General features: G+C 40.7%; 1 protein-coding gene across 1 annotated transcript; it reads right to left on the minus strand.

Annotated features, from left to right (window-relative positions):
* Window positions 1–6,156: 6,156 nt before the first annotated feature.
* psmd5 (proteasome 26S subunit, non-ATPase 5) lies at window positions 6,157–10,899 on the minus strand. Its single transcript, XM_084572900.1, has 10 exons — window positions 10,711–10,899; window positions 9,813–9,957; window positions 9,615–9,728; window positions 9,405–9,533; window positions 9,066–9,175; window positions 8,845–8,987; window positions 8,512–8,703; window positions 8,047–8,156; window positions 7,803–7,943; window positions 6,157–7,616 (listed from the first exon to the last, which is right to left on the minus strand). Exons 1-10 carry the CDS (start codon window positions 10,881–10,883, stop codon window positions 7,359–7,361), a joined length of 1,515 nt encoding a protein of 504 aa, XP_084429026.1. The 5' UTR covers window positions 10,884–10,899; the 3' UTR covers window positions 6,157–7,358.
* Between the last annotated feature and the right edge of the window lie 3,129 nt (window positions 10,900–14,028).

Raw genomic sequence — 14,028 nt, forward strand, 5'->3', positions numbered from 1 at the left:
GTCTAAGATAACCCCGCTGCTGCTGCTGTTGTTGCTGCTCTTGGTCTGTAGCGGTGCTGGGGAGGCGCTGGGGGAGGGAGAGGAGAAAAGTGAAGAAGCAGAAGGGAAATGAGGGGAGAAGTGAGGAGCTGGGCAAGAGTGACGGGAGGCGGGAAGGACAGGTGATGGTGAAACCGAAAGAGATGCACGAGGAGAAGCGGAGGAGGCAAAGAAGGGAAACGTGGGATGGGAAAGGGCTGGTGGCTTTTAGAGGGATGTGAACAAATGGGTTAGAAACAAACAGAAAGAAAAAATAAAAAGATATTGTCACAAGTTTATACTGTAATCTAATCCAGCACTCCTCAACCTTTACTTGCCTATTTGCAGCTTGTGTAATGAAATCACCTAAAACACCACTGATTGCAAATTATATCCTTCTGCAGATCAATAAAACGCAGCCACTTCTGACGCAACTTCATTTCATGGCATCAATAGAAACACTTTTTGTCTGATGTGATTTGACGTTCAAGGTGCCAGAAATAAACATTTGATGTTTGGTGTCTGAACACTGCAGCCAGAGGCGGGAAGTACATTTCATCTTCTCTCTAAACCTCATTGATGATCTCACGGCACGCCGGATTAATCATGCGACCTTTTGAATGCAGGGCTTTTACTTGCGATGGTGCATTTTATTCAGGCAAAGGATCCGAGTACTTCCCCCTCGCCACTGGTTTCAACACATGCACACATCAACAAACCTGCGCAAGAGCCGCTATAGATCCTTTACTTTGATTAATCTCATCTGAGGCGATTACTGTTAACTGTTTTTTCAGAGACGGCTGCCTAATTCTGTCCTGTTCAGTCACAACTGGAAAGCCGGAGTAACATGCAAAGGGGTGATAGAGTATAGAGGGATGTTACCCTGTAACTCCAGGAGGCGAGGATGTGGGAAGATGACCTGGTGTCCGTCACTTGATGGAAAGAGATGAATCAGAGGCTCCTGAGTTAAGTGTGAACAGATCCATTTATGCTTTTTCCACTATCTTGAGCACTTTTTTTTTTTTTTTTTTTTTCAAAGAGAGATCACAGATTTTTAAAATATTAAACCATCAGCTGCTGGAAGTTTTTTTTTTTTTTTTTTCCAAATGAGGTTCATCATCATTAAATGAATACATCCTTTGATTAAATGTTACTCATCCCAGAGTGTTTATTCATTCTGATGAGGTGTGAAGAACGTGTGCTGTTTTTATGTCCTCTGGAAATTCACAAAAAAAAAAAAAGTGTAGAAAACATGTCTCACATCTGTCCTCCACCATCAGGCCCGTCTGTTTGCTGTAGTCTTTCATTAAGCTTGTCAAACGTGCTGCATAATTGATAAACGGAGACATTTCCCATGTGGCTTTGTAAAAACCCATCCATCCATCCATCCATCTATCTAAACAAACCCAGTGGCAAAGATCAACACTCATACAACTCTATAATTTAAGAGAAGTTTCATGACGAGATGTGTCCTTTAATGGCACACATCTCTCACATGTGTGCAACAATGTTAACACAATATGTTTGTTGTTGTTCCAAAGAAACACAAGACCAGAGGCCGGTCCATTCTAACCAGACTGAATGCGCATTAGTTGGAGTAATGTAATCACATTTACAGTAGACGATATCGCTTCATTAATGCTGAAAGTTGAGACAACAGCCGGCGAACAGCTGAACACACAACAGAGGTGAAAGGATGAGATGAGCAGACGATGGATGAACGAAAAAAAAAAAAACAGTATCCACAGTATCAACTTGGTTCTTATCTGCACGATAAATAATATATTATTTAAAAAGAAAAAAAGCAATGGCACTTTTTTTTAAATTTGCAAATTCCTCATGCAAGTGTCATCTCTGAGAAATATTAGGTGCAATAACAAAAAAAAAAAAAAAAAAAAAAAAATCCTAACTCGTGTATTTTCCTACATAACGACTAAAGTTCGCCTCTTTACTTGTTGCCTTGCAGCTCCACTCTCTTACCGTGGCTTGTGGTCGTTCACGGTCCCGTCATCGTTCACGAAAGTCTGATTCTCGTAACATTCACTGCACATTTTGGCCGGAGATCCGGCGCTGCCGTCGGACTGGAGAGCTGCGGTGGTCGGCGTTGAGTCCCCCTTGACGAAGTCGCCTTCCTGGGTTAATTGCATCGGAGGCTGATCTGCCAGAAAGGAGTGGACTCCCGGAGAGAAAGACGCGCTCTTTGAGAAGTGATTTCTCCCTCTGGTGCGTGTGTGCGCCCCTCTCACCTATCCAGGTGCATTTTGGAGTTATTATTATTTATTTATTTGTCAGTCTACGCAAATAGATGCTGCGAGCAGAGTGACAGCTGACTGATGAACTCTTCAAAGAGGCAATCTGAGAGATGCAAATGAAATCACTGGGCTGGCAGGAGGAGATGAGGCTGTGTGTGTGTGTGTGTGTGTGTGTGAGAGAGAGAGAGAGAGAGGTGGGAGGGGGGTATGTTGTGAGATGCAGAGGACAGGTCTGCAGCAGTGAACATGACAGCTTTCCTTCCTGAGGTAGCGGGTACACCTAATGACATAACTATTGAATTATCACCCAACTCTTGATGAGGAGAGGGGGTTAGCGCCCTCTGCTGGAGACCCCCCAGTCTCTTCAGCTCTCCAGGAGGAAAACAGAAACTTTAAATGGCAGCAGTGACATTTAGAGACCAGAGTAATGCAGTGTGTGGCCAGTATTTAGAATAAAATTACCACAGAGTTGAATCAACTCTTTGATATGAAGTAAAAATATCCTAAGCAGCTTCAAATGGGTTTTATTTATCCCAGGGTTCTAATGTGCCTGTTCTTTTTTTACTGTGTTCTCCCATTTAGGTCAAACATAAAACAGTAGCATTCAGACCTTTTATTACAGTATAAATCTATGACAAGTCAAAATCCTGCATTGAAACGTGCAGAAGTATCACAAACTTTTACTTAAAACAGCCTAACATCAAGTAAAACTGTGTTAGAAGAATCTTTTAAGGGGTTGTGAGATGATTAACGAGGCCATGCATACAAAATATAACGTCCTCCTGTGCATGTGTGCATCTAATTATTTACTTCTGGACATTTCTGTGATATTCTGTGAAAGAATACATATAATTTCCCTTTGTTGTTTTTAGAAATGATGCCATTTGTGGGGTTTGGAGCAGAAATCAAACAACTCCCAGACATCTGGGAACGTGACATTACATCAGAAAATAATGTTTTAGTCTTTTACTCTTTAGCCCTTACATATATGGAATAGAAAATACTATAAAATGGAAATGCAAATGCATAAATACCTCAAAGTACTAAAGTACAGAATCCACTGCATTTAGACAGACTTTGCACAAGAAACATGACTATGCTATAGTAAATAATGAAGATGTACAACTATGCAAAAATCCTGTTATTCTCGTCTTCTTGTCTTTATGCGCTGAATAATTCCCCTTGGAGCCGAGGCCTTACAAGCTTTAAAATATTTACCTTGTCCTTGTTCGTCTTAGCTGGCATGCAAAAATAATATTCTCCACATTTAATAATAAGCCTACAGATTCCCTTCATACACCAGATATCTTTCAGAGATAGCATGAATGCCTTCACATCTACCCACCTCGAGATAGGAAACGTGAATTCTGATAAACACGCATAAATCCTGGACATCGCAGATACGTGATGCGTGTCAATAAGGACAGCAGGACGACACGACTGGACCGATGATTCATCCTTCACTTAAACTCAGAAAATCCCACATTTCCGCCCACTTCCTGCCTGCTGTCAGTGTTTCTCAGGTGTACCGAGCTCAAGAAGCGGATCATCCCACCTTTCGCTCGGGAGTTACCCCAGGAGGAGGCTCAGACGAGGCCGGAAGGCCAAGAGGTCAGCAGCATCCCTGATACTAACGTACAAGATAATGCTAAAACAGAATGGAAGAGAGCAACACATTCTGCACACAGAAGTTCAGTTTTTTTTTTTTTTTTTTAAGAGAAACTCAAAGGTTTTCAGCTCTTGTGTTGTATCTTTTGCAAGGTCACCAACGCTGCACGTTTTGCCGGATGATTTCCTCGACACCTGCAGATGTGACAAATGAATAAATGAAAATCATTAATACCGAGAACAGACTGACTGTCTGACTGAATCCTTTCCTTTTTATTATTTATTTCACTGTTTATCTGATGACGCAAGCTGGAGCGAGTACGAAGAAGGCGTGGGCGAGGTGATATGATTCACTGGGGAGACGGTGACATGAGGTTGCTGAGGAGTTTTTATGATGGATGTTTTCGGACCGAGTCAGTCAGCGGAGACGAGAGGAAAAAGTCACATCTGTGAGATTGGGGGTCTCAACAGGAGGGAACGTGCAAGGGTTTAACGTTGATGCACGCCACGTTTATGATGTGCAGAGGCAGAATTATATAAGTGGTCAGATGGAGCAGGGCTGAAAAATGGCTCAATTTAAAAATCACCATAAAGGAAAACTTGAAACGGAAAAAGGCGCCGATGCAGGGCTTAAATAATCTTTTTGTCGTGCTAGTAGTTAACAAGGCTCCATCTAGCGATTGACTGGTCATTTCTCTACAGCTGTTTCAAAGATATAATTTTACACAGCTACATGCTCCCCACCGGGAGAAAGTAATTTACCACAGGACACCCTCAGAAGACCCATGTCTGTTCTCTGATGAGTCACAACTGTTTGGGAGGCACAAGGGAGACCTACACAATATTAGAAAGGTTGTCATAATGTTATGCATGATCGGTGTATGCTCCACGTAGCTTACGTCAAACTCTCTCTTTGCTTTTGTTCCATCTCCCTCGTACGCAGCCAGTCTGAGCAGCCTTCAAGGTTTCTTCCTGTTAAAAAGGATTTTTTATTTTCTTCACCACCGTTGCCTCAGCGTTTGCTCTGCAGATTCTAGGCTTAAACATTCATATAAACCCAGTTAAAGATTTAAATCAAGCATATTGTGTGCGCTTTGCTTGCAAATATATCTGTTTATTAGATTGTTGTGATGCGACAGTGAGGGGGATAGTGATTATCTGGGTCTAACACAATCATGAGTATGACTACAGGGGGCTTCAACTTGCACTTACATAAGCTCTGCTGCTATATTCAGTTAGAAATCTGACCTTTGCCCTCTGCCATCGCCGTCTCCGTCTCCGTCTGGTGTCTGGGGCCACTGTGCTTCCTCTCTGCCATCGACCCTTCTGCTGCACGTCGACGTACGCAGCTCGGAGCCTAAATCTGAGAATGCCCGAACAAAAGCCTAAAATAACAACCGATACATGTGTCTCTTCTTTTCTAATACTTAGTTCTTTTCAGTTTATTTAGTTTTTATGGCCCACAAGGGCAAAATTATTAATGTTTCACAGAAAACTAAGATTGGAGAGATGACGACAGAACACCAGTCAGACCCAGTGATATTCATCTTAATATCTTTTCCGACACACACGACTTCAGTTCGTATATATTAATGTGTTCATCAGATACATGCTGGGAACCTCCTCTGTCACGACACAGAGAAAAGCCAAAAAATTAGTACTTCTGTCTGAGAGGTTGTGAAACATTTACAGGTCTAGAAAATAAAGCAAATTATGCAACACAAGTTTGCATTTGAGCACTGATGCCTCACAGCAAGAAGAATCTGGGTACAAATCCATCGAATCCGTCTGTGGGGGTTCCCTCCATGTACTTCGACTTCCTCCCACCGTCCAAAGATAATGCTCGTTAGGTTCATTGGGATTCTAAATTGGCTGTAGTGTGAATGTGAATGGTTGTCTGTCTCTCTGTGTTAGCCCTGCGATAGACCGGAGACCTGTCCAGGGTGGACCCTGCCTCTCGCCCAATGACAGCTGGGATAGACTCCAGCCCCCCAACAACCCTTCAGAGGAGGAACGGTTACAGAAAATGATATATATAATTATATAATATACATTTAAACTGAAGCCTGAAACATTTTTTAATAACACAAACTTTTGAAATGTTTAATTTCTCTTTTGGAGAAACTGCTAACATCTCAGACATTAAATTATGTCACAGTGGCAGTTTTTGGAAGAGACCACTGATTTAATCCTCAGCAATGTTTTATATTTAATAAGCTTCTCATATGGTCTTTTCCTAAAAGAACTAGTAATAACAGGATCATGACATGGTAATATGCCCTTACTTAAATACATATTAGTGACTTAAGTAACTAACCATCACTTTCTGTCATACGTTTAAAAAAATGTGAAGAATCAAATTTTCTCACTTGTTAAAAATGTGAATTAAAGGAACACACCAGTTATGAGTTTGAATCTCTTTAATTTAAAAAAGAAAAAAAAATCTATTTAGTAAACAAAAATATTACAAACACTTGTCTGATGGATTTTGGAGAGTAGAGAATTGACTGATGCGACTGCTTCTTTTGGTCACTGTGTGATGTGAATCTGTCAGGGAAACATCTGTATGTTTCTCTAAGGCTCTTTAATTACTGCTTAAGTACTTGGTGAAAAAGACACTCGATCTAAACATGTGTTAACATACCAACACATACTCTGCCGTAGCACAAAACCTTTGTAACACAATGTGGAGACTGCACATTGTGTGATTAAATGAGTGTTGTTGAATAACTTTAAGAGGGATGCTCCAGTACTTTAGTGTTGCATTTAAATAAAGTTGGAGGAATTGTTTAAGAGATTTTTAAACAAAATGCTCAAACCCAACGACTTTTTTTTTTAATCCCTTACATCGGGGATAAGAACTAAGACAAGATCATACATTTCCCATAACTCAACTCAACTAAATCAAATCTATAATCAGAACCTTCCTGTCCTCTGATTACTTTAAAATGTACAACAGCTGGTTTTGAGAGCTGCGCAGCACTCCTTATGTCAAATAAACTAGACGTATAAAGCAGTGGGTTAATACTTAAATGTGCTAAGTACAATACATGTTGCTTTCTGTTATTTTAGCTTCAATTACTTGTCAACTTCTGTAGTTGTAGCGTATAAAAAGTCTGAAAAGGGTCGGATGTGATATTTTTTTTTATCGGATAATGGAACTGAAAGATATTTATTAGACTGGACAGAGCTTAGAAACTGTACTCATTTTCATGTCATACTTTTACTTTACACATATTTTAAAAATAAGACTAGATTAACTTAGGAAATAAAGTAAAAGAAAATGACTGAAGATGAGGACAGGGCGATTTATTTCTTGATATATTTAAATTTTGCCTCGATTTGTTAGAATCCAGCAATGAGTTTATCATAGCAGAGTATAATATGTTAACCCACAGTTAGATCTTTTCAGGCACTTACCCCATTACTTAAGCATTAACTACAGTAGAAGCCCAAGAAGTGTCCCTGGTTTTATTTAACTCAGTCTGCTCCTTCCGTGCCGACCGCAGCCACGGCTGACACATAGTATGGTCCTTCTTGGAGATAAGTCTTCAGGCGGATGTAGTACTGACTGCCCAGTATCCCTGCTGCTGTTGACGAACCCACAAGCGAACTGACCAGCTCAAACTTAGCGTCCTTGGCCTCTTTTGTCTGACCGGTTGAACGGTCCAAAAGGAACTCCATGAACCCGGGGGTGCTGATCATCAGCTTCTGACCCCAGGGTTGAGCAGCGATGGCCTGGAAAACACATAAACACAAATATCCACTGATAAACAAATAATGGAGCTGTTAAGGGTAATTTGCTTTTGTGAAATAATACAAACCATAGAAGAAATAAATGAAATCTTTTAATATCAGATACAGCTTTACAGGTAAGTTCAGTGACACAGAGAGGATATGATTGTAGATTAAACCAGAGCTTACAGTGAATATCCGCAAAGCCCCGCAATGAAGCTCTGGAAACGGCTGACTGCTGATGTTGCGAATCATGTCAATGGGCTGATTAGACAAAACGTGGAACCAGGACTCTGTCAGGGCCAGAAGGTCTTCTGTCTGCTGCTCTGGCTGCAATCAAAAAAAACAATAGATACTCCTAAGTTATCATAATTGTTTTGTTCAAATCTGAATTTTTGGTAATGATCATACTTTTATGTGTCAACACAGATACCTGTAGGGTGAGGATTTGTGATATGGCGTCCAGGCTGCGCACTCTGAGCTCTGTCGCTCCAGCACTGGCCAGCTGGCTCATTCTTGACAACACAGACTTGAACTTTTCTCCTGAACAAACGCAAGAAATAATTCACAAAGGCATGACTTACAGTTTGACATAAACAAATAAAAATGATGGGTTACATACAAGAATATATTTGCATTCTTATTGTAATATTTGTTTCTGTCAGGTTCTCTTTTTTGAGAGTAGGACCAACTTGTCATAATGAAATAAATAATTTGTCGTATTAGCGTATTAGTTTTGCACTCAGCTTATTTGGACTTTATTTGAACAGTAGATTAATAGGAATCATGCAAGGCCAAAATATTTTTTCCTCAGTGGAGACAGACAGGTCTTTATTGCTCGCTTGTCGTTCTTGCATGAGGCCCAGTGGATCAAGTCATGCAAAGACAACCCACAAACCTGTTTTCTGCAGGACCTGCTTCCCCTCCACGGTAGATCCAAGCAATCCCAAAGTGTCCAGAGCCACCCCGATCATCGCAGGGTCCGGATCAAGAGCCATCTCAAATACTTTGTTCTGGAAGACCGGGTAGGTTTCACAGACCTGCTGTGGGCTGTCCATAATGGCCAGGTTCCCGAAGAACTTCACCAGACCTACAGACCAACAGATCACCATGAATTTTAGCCAAATCACACACACAATTTTCTTTTCTCCATTAACTGCCTGCGGAGTGAAATGATAAGAAATGTTTTTAATTCATGGCTGAATTTGGAATATTTTTTTAGGAGACTCACCAGGAAGATAGAACGAGGAGAAGGGGTCAGTCTCAGCTCCCCTGATCATGTTGGAGATCTTATCCATTATACCTTGTTTGGCCAAATACTGCCGGCCATGCTGACTCTGGGCGAGGGTGGTCACCATCTCTATGGAGGTGGCCCTGTTGAAAAAAAGAATAAATAAATAAATAAATAAAGAACATATTGGCATACATCAGATCAATGAAAAATGTTACTACCTGATCAATACATCGTCTCCCGTCAGTTCACCGAGTAGCTGATTAATGAGGCCGCTGTTGGCGCAGTAACCGAGAGAAATGGGTGAAACGGAAGAGATTTCCACCAAAAGCTGAAAACAGGAAGAAGAAGAACAAGTAGGGCTTCTTTAGATCAACAAAATAAAAACTTGTATTCATTTGATAACATAAAGTACACAAGCAATAAAATAAATCTGAAAAAACAACTGGGTTAACCTTGCCGTTTCCATAGAAACACACTAACTAACTGGGAAAATCAGTGCAGTAAAAGGTTGCTGCTCTTGTCCCGTCATCCATCCATCAATGCACATTTAAACGTACCTCATATAGCCTGTATCTGACAATGTCACTCGTGGCCATCACATCCTTCACGACTTTAAGAAGGTCACTGTTGAATAGTTTATCTAATCCAGGCTTGGAGTGGCTCAGCTTAGACAGGGACTGGATCGCCTGAGGGAGGAAAATTGTCACTGCACACACCGTACATCAATTTAAATGCAGTCAAAGTCACTTAAGCGTCTCATTCATCACCTGTTTTGCCACAGCCAACTTCTCTTCTCCGATGCACTGGATCACCCCTCGGAGGATGTCGTGGTGGTTGAGGACTTCTGCAAGGGCGTCCGGGTGCGCCACAATTCTGCCAATCTGCCAGAGCGAAACAGAAATATCTGATGTCGCCAGCGCTCTAAGAAAACCTTATGTGTGTGGGTGGGTGTGCGAGCAGCCTACCTGTGTCAAGGCCAGTATCTTAACAGCGTCATTAGGATGCATCAACCCCCCCTGCAGCTCCACTCTGTAGCTCTGGACCACGTGTGCAGGGCTGAGGGCCATTAAGATGCGTTCAAGGATGTCCACGCACAGCTTAACCTGCTCCCTGTGGAAAAGAAGCTCACATTAAACCTGCTAAGGATTTGATTTATGGCCGCAACTAACAACAATGTCCAATATTTATGTGTCTACATATTCTTTTCTCACTTAATCTAATTTTATTTGGTCCATAAACTCTTAGAAAATAAATTATAGCATCACAATTTCACAAAACATAGCACCACTCAGTTAAATATGATGGAAGTGTATTAAATATTTCCATTGAACAAAGTGGAAGAACTGAGCTGTTGCTATTTTTTCTTGAAAATTACATGAACAATTAACAAAATAGTTAATGATCTATTGCCCGTGTACTCCAGGAATCCAATGTGGAACTAATTAGCTTAAAGTGCTAATTTTTTGTTCTAATTTGAGGGTGTTCACATCAAAACTGAACAAAAAAATAAATAAAAATATATAGCAATAACACTGCCAGCCAAAACTTAATTTTTGTCCTCGGTTATAGACATTGGCATCCAAAAACAGTCTAAATATTAAAGTTAGCATCACATTTATCAAACACTGTGTCGTTTTAATTCTACTAATTCACAGCTAGCATTGTAGCTAGCTAGCATGCTAACTACTATCTCAGGTTAAATGTAGCATTTTCAGCTAACTAACCTACACTACCAGTATATTTTAGTTACTGATAAGTAGGTGGCAGTTAGCGACACTTATAACACACCCTGACTGATTCAGCATTTATCAGCCAGTGGCTTGCTAACACAGTGTAAACAAGACGCTCTGAGCTGACACCAACCTGTCATTTGAGTTGAGCAGAGAGAAAATCACATTGAAACGCTGCCCGCTGACTGAGTCTCTCAAAGCGCTGACGGGTATCGCCAACAGAGCCGTTTTCAAACTCTGCAGCTCCTCAACTGGGTCGTCGGAGCCGGAGATTTCCTGCAGCAAACTCTCTATGGAAGCAGCCATGACTTTCAATGTTTGGGGAAACTACCGTCAAACGTGTCCGCCTATCACCGAACGTCACTTCTTCTTCTACTTCATCATCCGTCTCGTAATCTACTCGCGCGATATCCAACTTTGTGGCGCACTTTCGCCACCTACTGGACTAAATGAGGTATTACAATTGGCTTCAAAAATACTTTAAATACTTCATACTTTTAGACTAATTACTGCTATATATGCAGCAGCAATGAACATTTTAAACACGTCTGCCATAAGTTTTACTAGTATGTTTAAATAAATCAAAATATCTTTCACATTTTGTCCTTGTTTCCTTAAAGTAGCCAGTGTTTCTCAGTGGCAGCAATGTGCAGGCACTCAGAATAAGCTTTAACAATATAAAAATCAATATACACAATATTTACAAAAATAATAAAATTACTGAATATTAACATGAAATGATATTGCAATAAAATAAACTGAAATACACTGACCAATTAAATAAAAAACTAAAATAAATAAGTCAGTAACAATAAGTCCAGTTAAACAGACTGATGGCTTGTAGCAGGAAAGATTTACTGTAGCATTCCTTGAGACAGCGAAATTGTCTAAGCCTTTTAGAGAAGGTGCTCCGTTGTCTGTCCGTTATATGGTGGAGAGGGTGGTCAGGGTTAACCATGATTGATAACAGTTTGTCAAGTGTCCTCCTCTATCCGCCACCGCGTCAAAAGTCTCCTGTCTGCAGCCAGCAGCAGAGCCAGCCTTCCTGATCTGTTTATCAGTGGAGTTTGACACATCATTGGCAATACTGCAACAAGCTTCATGATGTGCAATCATCTGCCAGTTCATTAGGTACACATTCATTCATTCATTCATTTTCTATACCCGGTTATTCCTGTTAAGGGTCGCGGGGGTCTGCTGGAGCCTATCCCAGCTGTCATCGGGCGAGAGGCAGGGGTACACCCTGGACAGGTCGCCAGTCCATCGCAGGGCTATTAGGTATACAAGAGGAATCTAATGCATTCTAATATGACAGTTCTGCACTAAATCATAGCTTCATTAATGTTGTAGTATTTAATATTTCTTTTAAAAGAACTACAAGAGCTATTTTGTGTTGGACCAATAAAAGTTTCCACAATTTTGGCAACCCCTTTTTAGTTAGTGGACTAGGCTAAATAACAAAAATACTTTTGTGTTTGATCTAGTACAGTTTTACATCATCCTCCTAAATGACCATACAGAGGGAATACCAGCTTTCTTACGCTATTATACAGTAGTTTTCACTATTTTCAGTAACTAGCTTTGTCCAAAGGTAATATATTTATTGCCTTTGTTGTTGTTGTTGTTGTTGTTGTTGTTGCTAAGTTAGGAGAAGAGATCCAACCCATCATTACTTTAAGACATGGAAATCAGTGAACCCGAAAAAAAATGCAATGTTTTGTTTTTGAAATTTTCTTCAAGAGTAAAAACCACTAAATGCTCTCGTAAAACTGTCTCTCAAAAGGGTTGACTGTCTGCAGTCAAAAGCTAAGGAGACTGTGTGAATGAGGTCAAACTGCTTCAGAGTTACAACTTGTGAGAGAGAAAACCAATACGAAGAGAAGGAAACGTGAGGGATGCACCTCAGACTGGAGTAAAATCTGGAGTCTGGTCTGACGAGTCTAAATGTGAGATTTGTGGTTGAGTGGCCGTGTCTTTGTGAGACCTACAGAAAGTTAACAGATGGCATCTACATGTGTGGTTCCCATCGTGGAGCTGTGGTGGTCGGGCGGGGTGGCCTTTTTTTGGTGACACTGTTGGAGCGTGCTCAGAATTGAAGGCAACGCTTAACCGGCACGTCTACCACATTCTGCAATGACACAACGTCCCATCTGGTTTAAATTAAGTGGGGTCATACTGCAAACAGCTCTTTTCACTGTTGGTTGGGAAAGTATTTTACAACCAGTTTGAACCTTGCCGTGTTTTGAGATATAGCAGTAGTTAATTTATGGGGACATCATACATGTTCTGTTGGAATAAAACACGCTGACTGTGCATTATATATTATTGTTGGCCATAATTAGTCTGCGAGAGACTACAGTACATCAAGGCCCCCCACCCCCCACTTCTACAGCATGATAATCCGTTGGTAGATAGAAAGAGGACCTTTGATGCCTTAGACTCTGAAAGAACAGTAAAATTGTATATTTGTGTTGGATGTAAATTTGGGTTAGAGACCCTCCCTGCTTCTTTGATTCACAGCACTAAAGAACAGACTAAAACTCTTTACTGCAGCTTGGCCAGATTCCACACTGTGTCTGCAAAGCTTTCTGTCTCTCTACATCAGGCCACAGCTCAAGACAATAAAGGCTTTACACATTATAGCAACCATAGCAACAATTTTACCAGCATACCAGCGAATGCATCTTAGTTGCTCCTCAGGTTTAATCTGGATCAACAGCCTTCATCTTTGGCCTCAGCACAACATGATGCCGGGTCACCTACCTTCCAGCTGTGTCTATAGGGTTTCATGCCATCAGCCAGTCTCCTGTCGGTAGCTTCTGTTATGAGACAGTGTAATGTCACAAGAATACTGATTAAAATTATATATGTTACATTTAGGTTAACACTATCAAAGTAAGGGAAATATCATCAATACATCTAAACAATCTGAAAACGGGCGCAGAGCCAAACAACATTTTGCCTGCATTTATTCACTTGCAGTGTGTGACGTAATACAAAGATAGCAAACACCTGGGAAGGTGACACCTGAATGTTACAAAAGCAATCAAAAAGGTGCATTTACTTACTTAATAACTAATAAAGAAACTGCGTTTGTGCACAATAATCATCTTAGAGATAATATTCAATCTATATGATAAAAAATATATTTGATTAAAAAGTCTCAGAGCGCATGTACGAGTTTTGACGCTCAGCAGCTGCAAAGGGAACGTTTCTCCGCTTCCTTAAATTCACATTTAACACGATTACACACATATACAAACCCGGCTTTGCCACATCTGAACCAGTTAGGAAGCCAGTCACAACATGACACAAGTTCGATGTGGAAACTGAAAACCATAGAGCCATCTACGCCAAGAACTGACGTTGTTGTGAAGTAGCAGATATCTTATACGTTTTTTTTAGAATTCCTGTTAAGGTGATGTGGACACAGATTGTATTTTTTAATAAT

Source organism: Chelon labrosus, assembly GCF_963514085.1.
Source record: "Chelon labrosus genome assembly, chromosome: 22".
NCBI lineage: Eukaryota > Metazoa > Chordata > Actinopteri > Mugiliformes > Mugilidae > Chelon > Chelon labrosus.